We start from the raw sequence: 15,398 nt of genomic DNA, 5'->3' as shown, positions 1-15,398 counted from the left end.
GAGTGGATTTGGTAGACGGAAACTGAAAGAAGCCTGTCGTATATATGTATATATATATATATATATGTATGTGTGTATGTGTTTGTATGTCTGTGTTTGTCCCCCCAACATCGCTTGACAACCGATGCTGGTGTGTTTACGTCCCCGTAACTTAGCGGTTCGGCAAAAGAGACCGAAAGAATAAGTACTAGGCTTCCAAAGAATAAGTCCTGAGGTCGATTTGCTCGACTAAAGGCGGTGCTCCAGCATGGCCACAGTCAAAAGACTGAAACGAGTAAAAGAGGGGTTTGTTTTTAGTACGTGCTTTGATCAGAACACAACCAAATTTTATATTAAGTCTATATTCCAAACACCGGCTAAATAATGACAGATATTTGAAGGACTATTTCATTATTTTCAAAATTGATTTGCAACAAAGTCTATTTCAGCAGAAATCTGGGAACAAAACAGTTTACACGATGGATGTCGTATCTTGACTTGCTGGAAATAGCAGTCAATCTCCTTCATATCATGCTATTGACTCAAACATAATAATGAGCCAGAGGCTGTGGACAATAATAATTACAGGATTTTATGAGGACCCCACCACCCATAAAGACTGACAGTGCTATTGAAGCAAGAAGACCAGGTATGATTGAAGAGAACAAAGGAAAAAAAATAACTATATGATAAAGAAGTACCATTCTGTAGCCATCTAGTTTCACCAGTCCTCAGTCAAATCGTCCAACCCATGCTAGCATGGAAAGCAGATGTTAAATGATGATGATGGGCTTCTTTCAGTTTTCGTCTACTAAATCCACTCACAAGGCTTTGGTCGGCCCGAGGCTATAATAGAAGACACTTGCCCAAGGTGCCACGCAGTAGGACTGAACCCGGAACCATGTGATTGAGAAGCAAGCTTCTTATCACACAACCACGTCTGCACCTATTTATTTTATTAAACTAGAAAGAGTAAAAAACAAAGGTGGCCTCTGTGATAGCTGAATGCAGAACGTAAAACTGCAGAGGAAATGCCGTTGAGCATTTTGCTAAATCTATTAATGATTCTGCTTGTTCAATGCCTTACTAATAATGTTATGGGTACGGGGTACATTGTGACTAAACAAGAGGACAGGGTACCACAGCTGTGGTGCTTTTTCAGACTAAGCCTGATCAGGGGCTAAACATTTACAACCTTGCACGGAAAAGTTAAAATGTAGAACAGCTTAACCCTGTCACGTGATGTTCCTGCTATGGCGGGAATATATTAAACGTCGTCTCTGCTGGATTCTTGATAAACTGGTAATGAACAGCATAGAAAAGAGAAGATGCAGCTGACTCTTTTACTTGTTTCAGTCATTTGACTGCAGCCATACTGGAGCAGCACCTTTAGTCAAACAAATCAATTCTAGGACTTATTCTTTGTAAGCTTTGTATTTATTCTATCAGTCACTTTTGCCAAACCACTCGATTTTAGGGACATAAACACACCAACATCGGTTGTCAAGCGATGGAGGAGGAGGAGGGACAAAGACACACACACACATATATATATATATATATATATATATATACATACACGACAGGCTTCTTTCAGTTTCCTTCTACCAAACCCACTTACAAAGCTTTGGTCAGCCTGAGGTTATAGTAGAAGACGCTTGCCCAAGGTGCCGCACAGTGGGACTGATTCCAGAACCATGTGGTTGGGAAGCAAGCTATTTACCAAACAGCCATTCCTGCATCTGTTTATTTATTTATTTGAGCTGTATTCTTTTACTTGTTTGTCATTTGGCTGTGGCCATGCTGCAGCACCACCTTTAGTCAAACACATTGACCCTAGGACTTATTCTTTGTAAGCCTTGTACTCATTCTATCGGTCTCTTTTGCTAAACCGCTATGTTTTGGGGACACAAACACACCAACATTGGTTGTCAAGCGATCGAGTGGGAAGGACAAACAAAGACACTCACACACATCATCATCGTTTAACATCCGCTTTCCATGCTGGCATGTGTTAGGCAGTTTGGAAAGCGCTGCCAGTCAGGCGGGCCTGGCATCGAACACATTCAGATAGTGGTTTTACATGTCACTGGCACAGGGGCCAGTTGTGGGTCCTGACATCAGCCACGTTTAGATGGTGCCACCAAAATATATGTATATATATATATATATATATACACGACGGGCTTCTTTCAGGTTCCGTCTATCAAATCCACTCACAAGGCTTTGGTCAGCCCGAGGCTATAGTAGAAGACACTTGCCCAAAGTGCCACGCAGTGGGACTGAACCCAGAACCATGTGGTTGGTAAGCAAGCTTTCTATCACACAACCACGCCTGTGCGTGTAAGTGCAACCTTTTTTTCTTTTTTTTTTTTTTTTGTTCAGGAGCCCAGGTGGAGGGTAAAGTTAGACACAAGGGCCCAGGTCTGAGATGGTTAATATTCAAAGCTTAATCAAAACCCAACATTTGGCCATTAGCTTTACTATTATGGAAATAACCATTTTCTCAATGTTTCCAATTCTCATTTTTTAAGCATGTTCTTTGTGGAACGTTTTTCATTTGTTTACATTTCTTCTGCTTTCTGTTCCTATGGTGACCAGCTACATGTAAATTATCATCACTGTCACTCAACATTCATCTTCCATGCTGTGATGGGTTTGTATGGTTTCACAGCATCCAGCAAGCCAGAGGACAGTTGTATGGTTTCTCTTTTTCATGCCAGCCATTTGGCAACACTGACCCTGGTGAGGTCGCCAATTAACTTAGAAGACAATGAGGAAAACAACCTTTAACAGAGTGGAGCTGCAGTAGGCAGGGGTAGGTGGCTTGATGCCAAGTTTTAGCACGACAGAAGGACAGGTGCTTTGCTGTAGAGGAGATATATAGCTACCTTGCATGTTGTATAAAAGTGGGTGGAAAAAACCGAAAGGACAGTGGTGGCGCTGACCGGGTGTTGGTGCCTACTTTCAAGGTACAAGAAGGTGAGTGTAAGAGAAGGAATGCACAAGATTGGGTAGGGTGGGTGGATAAATTCATTAGTTTGAGAGGAGAGCAACAGGTGGTTAGAGATTGGAGTAGGAGTGAATGTAGGGAATGGGGGTGAAGAAAAACGGGGATAATAGCAATAAACCCGTAGATCAGAAAATAGGGATGTGTGGGGGTCAGACAGTGATGGAGGAGAATATAAGCATAAATGCATATCTATTGTAAATTTGAATGAACACAGCACTTCAAATTTTCAGCAAGGCTCTAAAATAACCTTTTTGGTTCTGCTGGAGAACCGAAAAGGTCATTTGAAACAAGAAATCTTACCGATTTGTGTTTTAATTTCTCCAAACAGATTTTCAAATCATCTGAACTGCTGTTGTCTTTTAATGTTTGAATGGTAAAACTTGGTTGCTTCAGGTTATTGATTGGCGACTTTATAATCTTGCCACGGCTTCCAACACCATCAGAGGTTCTCAGTTCATTTTTAGCTGCATTCAAATTTTGTAAGGAGGTGGTCATTGTTGTTGTGTCCAAGTCATTGCTTAGCATTGTTTTTACTTGATGGCTGTTACTCTCATTCTGACTTTTTTTGTGTTTGCTGTTACCATGAGGGATTGTTGTGTGTAGTTTTTCATCTCCAAGATAGTGAACAAGCATTAATGTTCTCCTGTCATCTTTTGCATCCGCCAGGCGGTAGATGTGGCGCCTGAATCCATTAAGGCAATCACTTTTCTTGCTGCCATTTCTATCTTTTAGACTGAAGTATGTCTTCATAATGGCATGGCGCTTTTGACTTTTTGAGTGGAAGTTGTTCCCTCTGTTAACCCACCAGTATTTATCTTTGACTCTTCGGTCATGGGGACCAGATTTGTAAAGGTAAACATCACCACCTTTGGGGAAGAGTGGTGGGGACAGTGTAATTTTTGCTGGGTTTGGGTGTCGAAGAATTGCTTCCACTTCAATGAGAAGGAAATCATCGTGTTTGTTTTCTTGATATGTTAGGTTTCGGTGAGTTTCTTCAAGTAAAACCTGAGGCATTTTGATGGACTTCCTTCTCTTCTTATTTCATTTCACTCCTTGTTACTGCCATTTGATAAATCTGTAAGAAAAATCAATTGTATTAATTTTGAGCAACATCTGACAGGCAGCAGCAAAATGATTATAGCCCCCACCCTTTCTGATCCTCTGTCTCTATTCTCTCTCCTGCCTTTCCAACAGGGGGCAGCCGTGTATCTTCTCTTGAACATGACCCCCTGTTTCTGTCTTTCTCATATTTCAACCTTTTGACACCTGGCATAAAGCTACCTCCCTCAATACTACACTCCCGTATGTCTTGCAAGTTATTTCGTGATCTCACTTGTACTGATGCCACAAGAAAAGGCACACAACGCACTCTGTAAAGCAGTTGGCATAGAAAAGGGCATCCAGCCATAGAAACTATGCCAATACTGATATTGGAGTTTGATACAGTGCTCTCGTTCGTCAGATCCGGTCGAACCATCCAACCCATGCCTCCATGGAAAATGGATGTTAAATGGTGATAAACAAAAAAAATTTTGATTTTGAAAAAGTTTTTTTCATCAAGTCTAAACAAGATAAGCAATATGAAGGTGTAACTTGTACTGCATCAGTCTAGATGTGAACTAATACGAAACCAATTGAGAAAAGAATTCAAAATCTAACAACCAGAATGGCCTGAAGGAAGTATTCAGTGGGGACTAAACAAAGGAATTTCCACTTGAATGTTCAACTGGTTGAGAGTAGCAGTGAAATCTCCCATAAACTATAACTTACTACCTTCGGAAAAATGAAAGACATTAGGTAAAATAAGAGGATCACAACATTTATGCAGTGATTTTTAGGAATTGATTTATGGAAAATAAAGTTTATTGGATTACTTGAAAAATCAACAAAAAATAATTGGAAATGAAAGAAATGGGCAAAATACTTTTAGATGGGTTTTTTTTTTTATGCTTTATTATATGGGTTAGAAAAAAGTGTTGCTAAACCATTGCCTATAACAATCTTCATTTCAACTTAGCAATCAATTCTATTTATCAACACGAAATCTGAAGACAAGATTTTTTTTAAAAATGAGTTTCATTTATCAAGTAGTATATAATTATTAACTTCTTAATCAGGCATCCACGTCTGTGACTGCCATCTCTCAGAGCATATATGTAAATGTAAGGAAAAGAAAAAAAACAAAAGCTCCGTATATAAGGTTAGAATCGAAAATTAAGACAAATGTGTCAATATCGAAAAGATTCCCGGCAATCGGAGAAGTAGCCACTATACTTTATATGTAATGTGTAGTAAATCCATACAGCCTGTCCAATGTAAACTTTGGGCAAGATATGAATTGGAAATCACAAGCAGACTGGCAGACGACTTTTAAGAGCACCTATGAAATTGTTTGGGTTGGCAGGTACCGCAAAAGCAGAGTGACCAAAGGGAGAATGTAATGAGAAAAGTTGCCTCTGTTGGGGGATGGCGGTAGGGGTAAAGAGCAAATTGTGTGGCACTTGGTGCGATGTTGCATGGTAATAAAACCTAGGCAATGAATATGGGGGTTGTGCGAAAGGTAAAAAGAAATGCAGCGCACATACCCTAGAGGAAGAGGTGGGTGAGGAATCAGATGTTGCGTACAATAGAGAGGATTTGAGGTGGTAAGGACGTATGCTGCTTTCGGATGATGAGTCGGATAAAGAAGTGACAAGAAATTTGAAGCGGAAAGAACCTGTGGAAGGGTTTAGGCATAGAAAGAAATGATGTAAGTTGATCTTAGGAAGCTGGATCCTACAAATTCAGCAAAGGACTGGAATCTAGTGGCGAAATGTTAAGTTTGGAAAATCAAACGCAAAATGAGGATTTGTTCCCTAGTTTGTTATTGGAGTTCAAAGATTTATTTGCTGACCCGCTAAGTTATGGCACGATGTGACAACATAGAGAGCACCGACTTTTTTTTTTTTTTATATACCGGTGCTTCCACGCTACAGTTTTCTGCATTGTTTCTTCTACTAAACTTCATTCATAACAAGGTATTTACGTGGAACCGAAATGAGAGCAGAAGCCATTTGCCCCACATTCTGGGATCGAACGTGGAATTTTGTGATTATGCAGCGAGCTTTAAATATATATATATATTTTTTTAATCTGAGAACGCGTATACATTAAGTATAGGTAAACTTGGTATGCCTCAGAAAACAAAGACAGTGGATACTCTTGTGTAGGTATGGCTAATTATTGTTATAACGAAGTTAAATTTGTGTCCTTCGACTATTTTTGTTTAATGCTGGGAGATGCCAGCGGAACTTCCCTACGTCCAAAGCATCTTCTTAAAGTTTGGTTGTTTTTGTGGTTGCTTGGGCAGAACAGTTTGTATTCCACTCAGAAAATGGTTCCACGTTGAAAAAAACACTTTCATTGGAACCAGTGTCGGCACAACCCTTTTCTCTTAAAATTCCCACATGGAACTTGTGTTATTAATACATGCTCCATGTGACAACACGTCTGCTAGAAATGGTGGGCAAGTCTTTTAAATTAACTCTCTTCCACAATCATCTTTTTGACAGGCGATCCTTACAGAAACAAAAATGCTTCAAACATGTATGATTCGAGGAAGGTCTGGCTACTCTTTCTAGCAGACCGAGTAACTATGAAAAGATTTCCTCGGTGGCTCGTTTTCCGATTGTTTTAAAGCTGAGAATCTTTAGTGATTCTCATGTACTTCCGCTCTCCTTTTTTACTTCTTAGAATTGAAAAAATATTCCAAAGCCACACGTTCGTTCCCTCCTTCCTTCAGAAAGTTTTCTGTAATGAAAGATGTTAAGCTGTTAGTCCTCGATAATACCACATAATGTTTAGTTAATCTTTCCAGCATGCGTTCCTTTCCGGCTTCAATTTATGGCTTTTCAACTAATATATTTTTTTAATATCCGGATTGTTACCGACTCACAATAATGTATCACTTAAAGGTGTCAGCGATTGATAAATGCTTCTAAAAGACAAACGGGGATTAAAGTGGGCCGAGGAGAAAGATTACACAAAAGAAGACTGGCAGAAGAGACATGAAATAGCGTCTCATGCTGTTACTAAGGGCCATTAACAATACGATATAACATTTAGTTAAAAACAAATCAGGAACAGGAGTCGAGATGCTGCTCTCGGCTCGCTCGGGGCTTTAATTCCATCTTTTCACATACATACATACACACGTATATTTACATGTAGGGCCTCGTTCTTAACTGAGATTAGTTCACTAGCTTAACAGAGGTGGGGAGAGAGAGAGAGAGAGAGACCGATATAATTTCGCCACATACCTGTTTCCTCATCATATATATATATATAACATCCAATTCCGGTGAACACGGTTGCTGGCAGTGTGATAAATAATCCATTGTTTAGAGAGTTATCGTTCCTAGAAAATTAGTAAAATCTGTTTTCCGCCAGGAAGCGCTGGCTATCGTTATGGGGGCCTCCATTTCATTCGTCCCACTTCAAATTTTCTTCCGCGTGTTTTCTAAATTTTTATCTTCTACAGGAGTCGTAATTTTGGAGATCTTTTTAGCTGTTCGAGCGACTACGTGTTGTCGATTCGAAACAGTTGTTTTGCAAGTAAACCATACATATCCAGATGAGAAAGTCGCCAAATATAAAGTAGTAAAGTTAGTGTTGATATTTAATGCAGGGCGGAGCTAACTAGAACAATTCTAGTGTGGTCATTAAATATTTTCTCTCTTGACGATCATGGGAGGTAATTCTATGTTCCGATGCTATTAGACCTCATCAGCTAAATAGAAAATACATCCTTCTTATTTTTAATTCTCTAATGAGAAGTTATTTTTTCCTCTCTCATGAAAATCATGCCTTTGCTTTATATTTAATGAAATAAAATTCCATGTTATATATTGCTTTTTGTCTGCACAAGGATGAGTATTATTTATTTTTTACCGCCTGCTTTGTTAAAAAGCTTCAAAAGTCTAAATAACTTGATAAGCCTGAGTAGTGCTTCAGCTGGCCAGTTCCTGTCAAACCATCCAACGCATGCCAGCATGAAAGTGGACATTAAATTATTATGATGATATTTAGAACCATGCTGGACTTCATTTTTGGTAGGCACTTGTCCACTTTTCACTTTCAACCACAACAGCACACTATTAAAATCTGCAAAATAAGATAGGTTCCCAACTTTTTGCGCAAGAGATTTTCTTAGGATCTTTTATCTTTTACTTGTTTCAGTCATTAGACTGTGGCTATGCTGGGGCACCACCTTGAATTTTTTAAGTCAAATAAATCAACCTCTGTCCTAGGTATTTATTCTATCAGTCTCTTTCACTGAACCACTAGATTAAAGGGATGTAAAGCGAGGGCACACACTCACACATATGACGGGCTTCTTTCAGTTTCCATCTACCTAATCCACTCAAAAAGTTTTGGCTGGCTCGAGGCCATAGTAGGTGCCACGCAGTGGGACTGAACCTGGAACCATGTGGTCGTGATGCAAACTTCTTACCAGACACCTATTCCTGCACTGATGTATAATTTTTAACCTGAAATGACAATAATCATCATCATCATCATCATCGTTTAACGTCCGCTTTCCATGCTGGCATGGGTTGGACGATCTGACTGAGGACTGGTGAAACCGGATGGCAACACCAGGCTCCAGTCTGATTTGGCAGAGTTTCTACAGCTGGATGCCCTTCCTAACGCCAACCACTCAGAGAGTGTAGTGGGTGCTTTTACGTGTCACCCGCACGAAAACGGCCACGCTCGAAATGGTGTCTTTTATGTGCCACCCGCACAAACCAGTCCAGGGGGATGATAATATATATGGTTCAGGCCCCTTTGTAAATGCAGTTCAATGAGGAGCCACTTCAACAAATTTTGTGAATCATCGTCATCATTTCTGTCCTTTCCTTTTAGCTGGAGAAATTTCAAGTGGTCCACAAACCAATTAAACGCAAAGCACAGTGGACACCAAAGGCTTCCAAAAGATCATCTGTGCCCTCTACCACAGATGAAGGTTCAATCAGTGTTGGTGCCGTGAGACGTTCTTGTAGACTGAGAGGAGAGGTAAGAAAATAATTTTTGTTTATTCTTCTGGGAAAAAATGTTGGTCTTGTGTTATCTAAGTCAGTAAAACCTATCAGCTTTCCAAGAATTCGTTTATAGTTCATCCTTCAGTCACAATGTCTTTGTTTTAAGACAAAAAAGGGTTTTAACTTTACAATAAACCTAATTACTAACAAAAAAAAAAGGCCTTCAAAGATTTGCGCAGAGACAACGTCAAATGACCAAGACCTTTGGCATTATGCCGTGCTTGAGAAGAAGGCTCTTCGGACCAAGTAAAATTGTGGCAGATATTGGTGTCACACGAATGGAGTGGTTGGTGTTAGGAAGGGCATCCAGTTGTAGAAACCATGCCAAATCGGACTGGAGTCTGGTGCAGCCTCTCAGCTTACCAGCCCTGGTCAGACTGTCCAACCCATGCCAGCATGGACAATGGACGCTAAATGATGATGATGATGCCAATCTGGTTTTTGAGATCACCTATGGTTCTAGGATACCAACTTCATGGTTTAAGTGATTTTAATTAAAACCTCTTATAAAAATTTCATGTTTATTTATATTCCAAACACCAGTTTAATAATGGCAGTTATTTTAATAAGTTCTTTATTTTTGAAATTAATTGAAACAAAAGCAGTGAATTTTAGCAGAAATATGGTAACTAAAGGGTTGATATGATCTAAATTAAAACGTACATCCAAATTCCATGTTGATTTATGTTCCCGCTCCCAATTTAAAAAATAGTTATTTTACTACTTTCTTTAACCCATTACCTCCCCTAATTCTATTAACTGGAATTTTTTTTATGAAACTTTGATTTCTAGCATAAAACAGCCTTAGAAACATGCTGACATGATCAAAATAACATTTTAAATAGAAATAAGCGAGATATTGGGTGAAAAGTTAGCAAACCTCATTTGAATATCAGAGAAATATACCTAGTAGATATAGCAAAAAGGTTAGATATGTGTAAATATTGACAGATAATTACAAAATTTGTAATTTTTAAGTGATCTCGTATGAGATCACTGGTAGGTAATGGGTTAAAAGTTTCAAAATTAATTGAATTTCAACAGAAATATGGTTAAAAAAGGTGGTGGGGGTTAAAGTGATGATTGTTCATTTAAACTGAAGTGCATTAATTTTGCTATCTGCCAGTCTTGGAGGCTCTGCAAAGGTCATATGCAGAAGTCTGTCCTGATTAAACCATTTAAGGAACCGAAAAGTCAGAAACACAACTCTAAATAACAAGTCTTCAGCAACTTCACTGTGCTAATGGTAACATTTTTTTACAGATTTCCCCCTGCCCCTAATTTTAACAATTTTCTTGTTTTTTCTAGAAACCATCTGAAAACAATTTCATTGAACTCCTTGATGAGGATAAACCGTCTCCAGCTAAAAGAATTCCTCAGTTTCGAGAAAATACATTTGGTTCAATTGAAGGTGAGGTTTCTTATCCTTGCTAATAACAATACTCTGTGTAGCTTCTGTCATTGTCATAGCTTTCCTTAGATGTCTCTGTAGGTTTAAGAAGTTCCATTTCAGAATCAGTGATTCTGGGTTAAATCCCACAGCAAATGACGGTTTGGACAGGTGTCTCTTTATTCATGCACCTGTGTGGCTTGTAGGTGCAAGTATTGCTGTGATTTTGAGGAACTTGCTTCCCAACCATCATACAAGCAGTGTCCTTCGTTGCCAGTCTTCCCTGAAAACATATCTGAGCATGGAGATATATATACCTTCCTTAGGCAGTTCATAACAGGAAGGGAATCTAGTCATAGAAAATCTGCCTCAATGAATTTAATTTGATGGTTGCAAGCATGGAAAAGAGAGCAATAAAACAATGATTTTTTTAATTCCATGTCTGCATAAGTTGGGTAGGTGTTGAAGTATTCCATTCATTTCACACATAGACATGAACAAATTATATTTTATTCTATCCCCATTACTTTCTGTGTATTCTTATTATTCAAAGTTATTGTCTTCCTAGATCAGTGGTTCCCAACCTGGGGTCCGTGGACCTCTGGTCATCCACAGAGGTAGTACTAGGGGTCCGTGAACTAAATTCAAAATTTCACAAACAGCCATGCTACATGGCAGTGAAACATGGGCCATGACTGCTGAGGACATGCATAAGCTTGCAAGGAACGAAGCCAGTATGCTCTGCTGGATGTGTAATGTCAGTGTGCATACTCGACAGAGTGTAAGTACCTTGAGAGAAAAGTTGGACCTAAGAAGCACCAGATGTGGTGTGCAAGGGAGATGACTGTGCTGGTATAGTCATGTGGTACGAATGGATGAGGATAGCTGTGTGAAAAAGTGTCACACCCTAGCAGTAGAGGGAACCTGTGGAAGAGGTAGACCCAGGAAGACCTGGGATGAGGTGGTGAAGCACGACCTTCAAACATTAGGCCTCACCGAGGCAATGACAAGTGACCAAGACCTTTGGAAATATACTGTGCTCGAGAAGACCCGGCAAGCCAAGTGAGACCATATCCTGTGGCCTATGCATCCCTTAATGCCTCGGTCAATTTTACTTTTTCTTGTTACAAAATTATCAAGAAGTAAAATTCTAGAGTCAGTGTAAGTGACCAACACCTTTGATGGTTGTTTCTCAGCATGGTTGCAGTCCAATAAGTGAAATCAGTCAAAGAGTGACATAAATATGTATTCTTTAATAAATAATAGCTTTTATTTATTACCAACCTTGTCAATAAAATTTATCACGTTTCTTGTATCCGACAGGTGTAGAAGTTGGTACCTGGTGGCAGTCTCGAGTGGAGTGTAGCTATGCTGGAATCCACAGGTAAGTTACTTGATTGTCATACTTGGAAGAGTGAGAATTTCAGTTACTAATTCACACATATTTGGGCCAAATATGCTTGTTTAGTGAACTTAGAGAGAATAAGAATGGGACAGTTAAATCAATTGTTTTTGTTTAATGTGGTCACTCAACATGCTAAAGATAGCAACCAGATTTTCCTTGAATCATATCCTCTTTTCTTAAAAACAGCTGGTCACATTGGACAATGTAGTTCTAGATACATTATTAGAATAAAGATAAAATAGTCACTTTTTTAAATTGGCCTTAGTTCTAATTGATTGTGTCTGATTAGAATCTGAATGATATTTTTATATAGAAATACAATTACAATTTTGAAAATTTTACAAGTTACTCTAGATTATTTGGATCTCTTTTGCTGTATATATCTGTTCTTATCCTACTAAAATTAGCGTCTTACCTATTTAAGGGAACATAATGAACGATGGAATTCTTTGGGGTTACTTGGGTTTAGTGTTAATCTCTTGAAATTTCCTGTTGTTAAATGCTTTACTTAGTTTAAAGAATTAATAAAATCCCAGAAATCTGAATGCATTCATGCATCGTAAATGAGGAATACTGTATTTGGACAAGAGGTAGAATGAAGTCCTGTGCGTTATGCTGTCCATTCACACACTATTTTAAATGTTTAAAAATAGTTTGGATTTGTTGCTATTTTGCAGCAACATCTTCCAACTCTGTTACTATTGATGGTTTCTCTTCTTCTTTCTTAATCATACACACACGCACATCTTGTTCAGACCTACAGTTGCTGGTATTCATGGAAGTGAAACAGAAGGAGCATATTCTATTGCTCTGTCAGGTGGCTATGAAGATGATTTAGATTTCGGAGAATGCTTCACATACACAGGAGCAGGTAGGTCTTTCATTCTTCTTTTCTAATTCAGTTAATGTCCATCCATACACCTCATCACCACGCTTTTATCTCTCTTTCCAGCTTCACCCTGATAACTCGCACCTTCTTTTCTAAAATATGTTTAGCCATGTGACTCCTCTACAGCAAGAAACCTGTTCTGTTTTGGCCCCTTCTCTCACATTTTAACCCTCATCTAGCATAACATTACTTCTATTGGAGGTTCACAGTCTTGCATAGTGAACTCACCAGTGCAGCTAGCATGAAAAAAAACAAAGCACCCAGCGTAATCTGTAAAGTAGTTGGTGTTTGGAAAGGCATCCAGCTGCAGAAACTATGCTGAAGCACAGTGCTGTAATATCATTTGACAGGAAACCTGGTATAAAGAATACATAAAACAAGGCTGTAACTTTATATACCTTTAATGTGGCTACACATATATACACCAGCTGAATGATAAATGAAAATGGTTTGATGCTTGGAGGCCATGGTCTTTTGTGTGTTAGCTCCTATCTGCTACTGGCGTGTGGTGTGGGAGAGACAGCTAGGTTACATCTTCATAGTCTCGTGTCTCAATGCAGAAAGAGATAGTCCTAAGGGGTTGTGCCAGAATCTCACACTCTAACACCATCTAGTGTCAGTTTGTTTAAACCCACTGGGGGTGGGGGGTAACTGCGCCTACAAACTGATAGCGCTTGTGTTTTAGACCACTAACCACTAGTCTAGCGATCTAAACAGTCAACCACTGGAATATATTGTGACATTAGTTCTTAGCTTTACTCTACCATTCTACATTTTACCAAGTCATTTGTGTTGCTATCATTGAATCCTTTCTTCTTCGTATTACCAGGAGGTCGAGATCTCAGAGGTACCAAAACAAATCCAAAGGTAAGTTGTATTTCTTCATTGCCAGGGCCACTGACTGGCTCCCTTGCTGATGGCACTTAAAAAGCACCATTCGAGCATGATCATTGCCAGCGTTGCCTTACTGGCACGTAAAAGACATTTGAGCGAGGTCGGTGCCAGTGCTGCCGGGCTGGCTCCTGTGCAGGTGGCACATAAAAAACACCTTTTAAGTGTGGTCGGTGCCAGTACCGCCTGACTGGCCCTCGTGCCCGTGGCACGTAAAAGCACCCATTACACTCTCCGAGTGGTTGGTGTTAGGAAGGGCATCCAGCTGTAGAAACTTTGCCAGATGAGATTGGAGCCTGATGCAGCCTCCTGGCCTACCAGTCCCCAGTAAAACCATCCAACCCATGCCAGCATGGAAAGTGGATGTTAAACGCTGATGATGATGATGATTCTGCAGGTGTGTGAAGAAACAATAAGAATTTCTTACATTGACACAACCCCAAAAATGTATGAATAAAGAGAAAGTTTTGGCCTTATCGCTAACTAAATTCAGTAGTTATTTTATTTTTACTGTTGGTTAGTGTACTACAACTGAAGTGTAGCTGTGTGGTTAAGAAACTTGCTTCCTAACCAGGCAGCCTTGGGTTCAGTCCCACTGTGTGGTTCCCTTGGCAAACGTCTTCCACAATCAACTCTTACAGAATTAACTATTGCTTACTCAGATTGCTATGAATCTTCTCAGATTTTTTAAAAACAGTTTTTTTTTTTTTCACCTTTTCAGAATTTAAGAACAGCACCACAGTCTAAAGACCAAACATTGACTCGAGGAAACTTAGCTCTGAGCCGCAACTGTGAACTAGGAAGGCCTGTTAGAGTGATCCGAGGTTATAAATCCCAGAGTGATTTTGCCCCTGAAGAAGGATATCGTTATGATGGTAAGGATTATTTTATTAAGATGGCTGAACTGGCTTTCTGAGCTTAACACTGGCATGGCTATGTGGTTAAATTAGATTCTCAACCATGTTGCTTAGAGTTTAATCCCATTGCACGGTACCTTGGGCAATCATCTTCTATTATATCCCTGGACATTGCAAAGCCATGTGATTCAAAGTTGTTTTGCATGTATTTTTATATTTTCTTTTTCTTCATGCTATAGGCCTCTACACTGTGGAAAAATATTGGTACACCATTGGTCTTTCTGGTTTTGGTGTGTGGAAATTTGCACTCCGGCGCTGTCCCAACCAAGCTCCTCCTCCATGGACTATGGTAAGCTGATTGTAGATTGCTTATTGTTTAATTATGCTAATGAGTGCTGTAGAATAAAAGCAATGGTATAACTTTTTGATAGAGCCTCTATGTAGTCACTTGGGCTACTAGAAACAGCAGCGTACATACCTCAAGTGCATTTTATAATGTTTTCAGTATTCTACATAACATTGTTTAATGCTAGACTTATGATATGGTGTCTTACATTACGAAGTTCTTCTCTAATTCCATCAAAGTTGGTTTAAATGACTGAAGCCATCCCCTGTGCCTAGTGTAAAGATGTGAGCAGTTTCAATTGGTGTTAAGACCTCAGTAAGCAGTCTGGGTTACAGGTTCAATTCGTGGTTCAACCAGTTGACTTACTAATCATACCTGGCTCAATCTGTAATAGAGACCCAAAGGTGTATAGATCGGAGGGTATGTCAGATAATGAGTGTATAACTGATGCTGTATGTCAGATAATGAGTGTATAACTGATGCTGTATGTCAGATAATGAGTGTATAACTGATGCTGTATGTCAGATAATGAGTGTATAACTGAAGCG

At 39.3% G+C, this 15,398-nt stretch overlaps 2 protein-coding genes across 3 annotated transcripts in view; one reads left to right on the top strand and one right to left on the bottom strand.

The window, feature by feature from the left end:
• Window positions 1-7,432, bottom strand: part of LOC106872210 (uncharacterized) — a 14,829-nt gene extending 7,397 nt beyond the window's left edge. Inside the window, exons 1-2 of one of the 2 annotated variants that reach the window (XM_014919118.2) lie at window positions 7,291-7,432; window positions 3,293-4,067 (exon numbers count right to left, since the gene is read on the bottom strand). In XM_014919118.2, the coding sequence (XP_014774604.1) occupies window positions 3,293-4,006 (714 nt within the window). In that variant the 5' untranslated portion in view covers window positions 4,007-4,067; window positions 7,291-7,432. Of the gene's footprint in view, window positions 1-3,292; window positions 4,068-5,577; window positions 7,013-7,290 lie in introns of those variants that run through there. The other variant, XM_014919119.2, reaches the window with a different exon arrangement.
• LOC106872212 (E3 ubiquitin-protein ligase UHRF1) overlaps window positions 1-15,398 on the top strand; it is a 21,146-nt gene that overhangs the window by 2,663 nt on the left and 3,085 nt on the right. Inside the window, exons 2-8 of the mRNA XM_014919121.2 lie at window positions 8,897-9,046; window positions 10,381-10,483; window positions 11,786-11,846; window positions 12,623-12,738; window positions 13,586-13,623; window positions 14,369-14,522; window positions 14,744-14,853. Coding sequence (XP_014774607.1) covers window positions 8,897-9,046; window positions 10,381-10,483; window positions 11,786-11,846; window positions 12,623-12,738; window positions 13,586-13,623; window positions 14,369-14,522; window positions 14,744-14,853 — 732 coding nt within the window. The remainder of the gene's footprint in view (window positions 1-8,896; window positions 9,047-10,380; window positions 10,484-11,785; window positions 11,847-12,622; window positions 12,739-13,585; window positions 13,624-14,368; window positions 14,523-14,743; window positions 14,854-15,398) is intronic.

The sequence above is a fragment of the Octopus bimaculoides genome, chromosome 6 (genome assembly GCF_001194135.2).
Source record: "Octopus bimaculoides isolate UCB-OBI-ISO-001 chromosome 6, ASM119413v2, whole genome shotgun sequence".
Lineage (NCBI taxonomy): Eukaryota > Metazoa > Mollusca > Cephalopoda > Octopoda > Octopodidae > Octopus > Octopus bimaculoides.
Note: the sequence above shows the minus strand (reverse complement) of the source record. Positions and strands in the feature narration are given on the sequence as shown.